Source organism: Argopecten irradians, chromosome 11 (assembly GCF_041381155.1).
Source record: "Argopecten irradians isolate NY chromosome 11, Ai_NY, whole genome shotgun sequence".
Taxonomy (NCBI): domain Eukaryota; kingdom Metazoa; phylum Mollusca; class Bivalvia; order Pectinida; family Pectinidae; genus Argopecten; species Argopecten irradians.
The window spans coordinates 1,609,839-1,616,961 of NC_091144.1; the positions used below are offsets into that span (position 1 = coordinate 1,609,839).

At 36.1% G+C, this 7,123-nt stretch overlaps 1 protein-coding gene across 1 annotated transcript; it reads left to right on the forward strand.

The window, feature by feature from the left end:
* Positions 1–1,419: 1,419 nt before the first annotated feature.
* On the forward strand, positions 1,420–6,799 carry LOC138335655 (cyclic GMP-AMP synthase-like receptor). Its single transcript, XM_069284819.1, has 2 exons — positions 1,420–1,902; positions 5,710–6,799. The coding sequence occupies exon 2, from the start codon at positions 5,798–5,800 to the stop codon at positions 6,797–6,799; it is 1,002 nt and encodes a 333-aa protein (XP_069140920.1). The 5' UTR covers positions 1,420–1,902; positions 5,710–5,797.
* The last annotated feature ends 324 nt before the right edge of the window (positions 6,800–7,123 follow it).

The following is a 7,123-nucleotide window of genomic DNA, read 5'->3' on the forward strand; positions in this document are numbered from 1 at the left end:
CACCACGAATTACTCTAGATATTGTAAACCATCCTATGTATAAATATTGTATCATATTAATTAATTTGTGTCTGTTTTGGAATTTAGCTGCTGGTTTCTCCTTTCTTGTTATTCGTTCATGTAACACATATATTTTAGTTTTATTTTAAAAATGGTCAATTCCCCGACATGATTTCCGAAGTAGATGAACCGATTACGACTTAATCGTTACCGCGAATACGTATCGTTTTCACAACTGAAAACCGGGGATATATCGGTATACCGATAATACCGGGCGCACTGCACTTTATTTACTCGATACTTTTGGTATACGGTTTAAACCCCTCAAAACATTAGATTGATATCAATTTAGATACACATAAATGCAACAGAAGCAAGTATTGTTTATGACAACACAATTATTTCTTTGCAATAATGAATAATCACATGGCAGGTAAAGGACAGGATATCAGGAGGAGATACACGTCAGCCAATTCTTACGTGCCTCTGGGTGCTGGTGACGTCATCTCCTGAGAAACTACTCAGGTTACAACTTCGACACTGTTTTAATATGTTTTAAAATCGGCAGAAGGGAAACAACTCTTACATTGAAGGAGCCGTCCACAATCATAAAGAATAAACAGCAATGGATATGCTATACAAATCAATATCAACAAACTAATGCAGATAATGCAAGTAGCTAGATACGTCAGTTTAAAACAATCGCTGTTTATAAAATCTAATAAATGTTGAGATATTTAATCGGAAAACAAAATGAAACATGGAAATTGAAAAAAAAGAAACTAATCAATCGATTTGTTCTCATTAATTCATACGCAATCTGAATAGTATTGATTAATATTCATTCAATCACAATTTTCTCTCATTTTTCGGCATGAGCGCATCGGAGGACAACTTTTTTGGGAATATGATTAAAGTTGTATTTTACTACACTCACAAAAATAAGCCATAGTTGGTCCTCTGATGCGGTCGATGTAAAAAAAAAGTACTGGAAACCCCACCCAAAAACATAAATTAGACGATGTTGCAACTTTTTGATCATTTAAAAATTTATATATTGCAATTAACAAACTATCTTTTCCCGAATAAAATAACTGATATATCCCATGTGAATTATAAGTACACATAAACTTGATATTTTGATATTTATTTACGCTTATTAAGTATATAGAACGGGTGTGACAATATTTTTGAAACACCATATAATAAATAGTAATTAATACGATATAAGAGTGCTAAAATACATTTTGATATCTAATGACCTTTAAACGATACAACACCCCATTTCCACAATAACAACAAACACGTTCCAACGTACTGGCTGTGCTTTTGATACGATAGAGAGATACTTTTGTAATTCAGCTGGTTACTATAAGGGTTTTAAACAGGATGTCCATTCTCCATCTGTGTAATACACAACCAGTTATTGTTGAACGATATATACATACGCTATACCACAACTGCCACAAAGCGTTGGGAATTCCCACTCCAAATTTAGAATAACTTACAGGTGATCACATGATGCGTCATACAGAAACTCGCTATAAGACCATTTACTCTTGTTATAAACTTACGTTTACACTTGCGACTATACAAATCGAAAGTAGGAATTCCAAAGTGCACACAAATAACGTTATCGTAATCGATGGATATTAACCTGGTATATGGATGTGGACATGTAAAACAGTGTTACATGGCTGGGCAATAACACACCTGGGACATCCAGTAACTTATATCACATGTTGCTAATAGAGGGCCTTTGAAATAATTTATCCATATGTTGTCAGGAATATTGTGTTGCCTATATATAGGTTCTAGTATGCAGAAATATGGCATGCAGTGAAACCTCACAACCGCTGAGTACGTACTGACTAGTACTGACCAGTCGAGACACAAACACTGGTGAGTAGATGTTATAGATCTTAACCGGGGTTTGTTCCAACGACAATATCATGTTTACCTTAGTGTGTCCTATGTACTCAAATCTGTTCACGTCGATATAATAATCACCGAAGCATAACGCGGGTAACATTCTTGCTCACACCATGACTGACCTGATCCCGGTCTTTTTGGAAAAAAAAAAACTATCTTGACGTTGAGTGTTCGATAAAGTAAGCCTTTTATATCTACAACATTATATGTACTGTATTAAAAGGCTTTAAATAATTGGAGCTTTTTGATAGACATTAACTTGGAACAAGAAAAAATACTATCCGACGAAAAAACATGTTATAATATGTTAATGACCACGTGATTTTAACTCAGTAAATTTAAGAAGTTTTCCTTTATATTTGATTGTAGCAATCACTACTACTGTCTGGAAATCTTAGTAGATAGATTTATAACATACATACCCTTGGGTAACCATGCAGTACAACCTGGGGACGTCACTGCATCAATGATGTTACTGTTTTTCTTAAATAGTAGTATTATTTCTAGGACGCAGGCTGGTTGCACTGTAAAGGAGGCAGAAAGACATCTGTCCGCTACAAATATCAATATATGGAAAATGTACTGACAGAAGAGGCTTTTTTAAAACTCTGCGTTGAGGATATCAATATGTTGAATATTTCAATTGTGAAATTATAGTAAAAACGTGGAGGTTTTGCAGGAAAAGTACTGTTTTATATTTGGTTATGAAGGATTAAAAGGATCTTTCCTACCGTAAGGAAATGACAGTCGAGGGTTAGACTGTCGTGAATTTCCTGTCCTATTGTTTAGTTTAAGAATGAATGATACATCTTCTGCACCTTTAACTTAAATCAGTTTAAAACTATAATAGTCTACTTTGTATACAAACTCTATCAAATTGACGATTTTTAGGTCATCTGACACGAAGACACATTTTGAACTTATTAGCGAGTTCTACCAATGGAATTTGGCTGAAACTTGCCTGAAACGACTCTGACGTGGTCATGACTAAGTGTTGTGATTTTTCGGGTCGATCTAAAATCCAAGATGGCCGCCACAGCCGCAATCTTGAAAACACATTTTTAACTTCTCATTGACAAGTTCTACAGGTAAGATTTGGCTGAATCATGCCTGAAATTGTGGCTATTAAAAAGTGACTATTAAACTTGGCATTTAAGTTCCGTACTAACTTTTAAGAAAATGGCAGAAAATGCATTTTTAGTACATCAAAGGGACATAACTTTACTACATAATGTCGACCAAAAAAGTTCGATTGTCGGTCAATCGAACTTGACCAAGCCCTTAAGGCATTTGACCTTGTTAACAAGTTTGAAGAAAATCGGTTAATTTTTTTTTAAATTATTGCAGGGAAATGGCAGAAAATGACTTTTTTTATTAAATCAAAGGGCCATAACTCTGCCAAATTGCGAGTTGCGATCGAACTTGACCAAGCCCTTAAGATATTTAACTTTGTTACCAACTTTGAAGAAAATCGGTTAAGGTTCATGTAAAGGCTTTAAACAGTGATATTTTGCAAGCCTAAAACTCATTACTGTGCTGCAATTGAACAGAACTAATTTCATCAATTGTTGGTATATACCCTGGCTAACTGTCAGTCTTACTGTTGATATGTAATTTGTGAAGCTGCTTGTAAAACTCAGTAAAATATGAGAGAAAAATGTATATTTCTGGAGAAGACATAGAACTCGTGTGAATTGCATTGATGGAACCAAATATTCATGCCATCGTGTTCAGTTGTGAATATGCCAGGTACTCCAACAGTTTGTTTGGCAACATCGGACCAGCAAATAGCATAGGAGCCTATTGTAGTAAATGCAAATGGCTGCTATAAATGGCGGATCACAAATATCGCATATAAGAAGCCATCTCAATTGATACAAATGTTCTTATAGACACCATAAGGTACTCTGAACATGACAAGACGACTCTTCACGAAAAAATAGTTCAACCGATCTGTTTGGGGCGGAAAATGCAAATTTCCGGATGGAACCTCAAAGTCCATATTATAACTATTTTTTTTTTTTTCGTAAATAGTCTTCTTGTCATGTTCAGAGTACCTTATAGTGTATATAAGAGCACTTGTATTTATTAGTTATTCTACGGAAGTGGCAGAAAATGACCTTTTTTATTAAATCAAAGGGCCATAACTCTGCTAATTAAGATCTGCCAAAAGTGGCCATCGAAATTGGCTAAGCCGTTAAGGCATTTAACTTTGTTACCAAGTTTTAACAAACAGTTTTTTGTTAGTTATTACACAGAAACTGCAGAAAAATGACATTTGTTGTAAATTAAAGGGTCATAACTCTGATAAATAACATCCGCTGAAAGAGTTGTTCGAACCTGGTCAGGCATTTAAGGCATTCAAGCTTGTTACCAAGTTTGAAGAAAATCGGTTAATATTTTTCACAGTTATTGTACGGAGGTGGCATAAACTGACTTTTTTATTTAAGCAAAGGGTCCTAACTCCGCTAAATAAGGTTCGTTGAAAGTCGCGATCGAACTTGTCCGAGTCCTTAAGGCATTTAACCTTGTTACTAAGTTTGAAGAAAATCTGTTTACATTTGTTACACTTATTGCACGGAAATGGCAGAAAATGACGTTTTTAGTAATACAAAGACCATAACTCCGCTAAATAACCTTGTCACTAAGTTTGAAGAAATTCGGATTACATTTGTTTCGGAGAAAGCAGGGGATAAAAACCAATAATCCAAATCATTCAACATATTCGAAGTCAATGAAATATTGATATATTATTGTATTGTATCAATATTACTCAGATAAGTCTTTTCATCGGATGAACATCAAAGATATATGTGAAGGAAGGTGGACATCCGATTTCGATGATGAAAGTTGATCGGGTGTTCTAATTAAAGGGTGATACAGATTGTCCAATTGGACTGGACATATGAATGTTTATTTGCATATATTAACTATTGCCACTGTTTCTGTATCCATAAAATAATTTGGGGCAGATCTGTTTATTTCCCTATAACTTAAGTGCAAAACGTGATCATGTCCGGTACGTATGGATACATGTAAACATTGGTGGACTTCCTTTGACCTTCCGCAAAATCACGTGTCAATGTTTACAAATAACACATGTACGAAACAATCGGATACACACAAGAAAACAGATTTATTGTTTTATTGTTTTATTGCTATTTGACATAAAAAAGAACTATATTTTGTGATGTCATAGAAAAATAGAGCGGATGAAGCTAGTCAACGGCGCGCTATTTCTGAATGACTGTTGTGTACGGTTAAACTAAACATGACGACATAATTTTGACGGCGAATAGCACACGGTAAATGATTGTAACTGATGTTCTGGTGGATTCTATTGTTTAAAGAAAATATTGTAAATATAATTATTAACCTTACGCAATTTACCTCGTGCTCCATTGGTTAATCATCTCATAAAATACACAAAGTAAGAGGTTAATCCTTAAATGACGTTTTACAGCTTCCGGTTAAGCACGCATCTAAGTTCTGAAGTGCAGGTATCTCTGTCCGATGGGGTAAAAGGGATATTCTACTATCAGGATCACACAATGTTGTACAACCCTCTGGTAGAATATCCCTATCTTTCACAACAACGTATGCAAGAGTTTTATATCATCGTATAATAGTCACATGTGAATACTACAGTCTCCCAAAACGGCACCCACCAGTAATACACTCGTCGCTTAATAAAGGAAGCACATGTGAATGATATTTACACCTGATTTCATTGAACCTTACATACACTGCTACATTTATTCTGTTTTACATTTACAGGATCTCCCATCCACTATGTCGGACCAGTTTGTGCGAGGATTCCTGGATATTGTACCATGTTCTTGACAGGTTGATAGGAGGTCGACCAATGTTAACCATCAGTAGGAGACTGACTCTTATAAACGATCTATTATATAATGCTTCAGCAGTATTACAGGTACAGCTGTCTACGGGAAGTTCAGCTGAAGGAATATTGATGAAAGGTTCGGACAAAGACTCGATGCTGATTGACAAAATGGTGATTATTTTAGACTTTGATCAGGAATCGTTGAGCATAACCTCTGATCTTCGTAATGAATCTGTGTTTATCATGAGAGACTCTAACGACCGACCTGGATATGTGAATTTGGAATTAATCAATATGAGACAGCAACCTCCCGCAATGTTGTTAGAATCTATTGTTCCTTTTGGAAATTCACATTTTCTATCGAGTGCATTGTATACACGATGCGCTGCGTTTATACTCAGTACTGTTTTCCAGGTCCCCATAGAAACACATGGACCATCAACGCCTCTGCTGAACGAAAAGAGTAAAGTAGGCTCTGATATGGATATCGTTTGCGCTTTCTCCTGTAGTAGTTGGCCAGTAGTGGCTCATGAATGGGTGACAAGATCCCGGATGTATAATTGGCCAGTTGCGAGTTTGAGAGATCAGATCGTTAATGGTGGATGTTATGTGGTGCCTTTTGGGGATAAGACATCAGAATGTGCGTTCATGCAATGGAGAATTTCATTCGCGTCTGCGGAACGCAAGCTCATTCATTCGTTTAGTCATGTCCAGTTCCTTGTTTACTGTCTACTCAAGTACCTCTTCAAACAGGTGTCCGACAGATTAAAAGACATCTACGGAGATGAAGATATCATTTCATCATATATCCTCAAAACAGTTGTCTTTCATGCGTTGGAAACTACACCCACATCTCTGTGGCAAGAGAAAAATACATTTCTTTGTTTCATGCTATGTTTGAAAATGTTATCCGCGTACGTGAAAGCTGGACACTGCCCAAATTATTTTATTTACAAACACAATATGTTTCTTGGAAAGGTTTGTGGGAAACCGTCAACAAAAACTGTATCGTTTTCTTGGTGATATCCATGATATGGCTTGGGGTTCTTTGTCTATTGGCACGTTTATCAAACCAACAGTCGGCGACCATATCGATCAGGTGAAACGCGGGGAATGGGAAGCAATTCTCATTCCATCAACTCGATCAGAAAAAGAATGTGATTTGAAAATCATCAGAGAAACGTTGCAACCCGTTCACAATTATTCAGCTCCTGGATCGCTAAAACTTCTGTGTAACCTTTTATATAAATCCGAGTCAGACATGGACGACTTCATCGCTTACTATGGCTTGGTAAACGGGATGTCCGTAGAAGGGATGGAAACATTTGCGAACGACGTCTGTGATAG

Excerpts from the sequence above, each read along its gene's own strand:
- LOC138335655 (XM_069284819.1), top strand. The coding sequence starts at position 5,798 with ATGTTAACCATCAGTAGGAGACTGACTCTTATAAACGATCTATTATAT.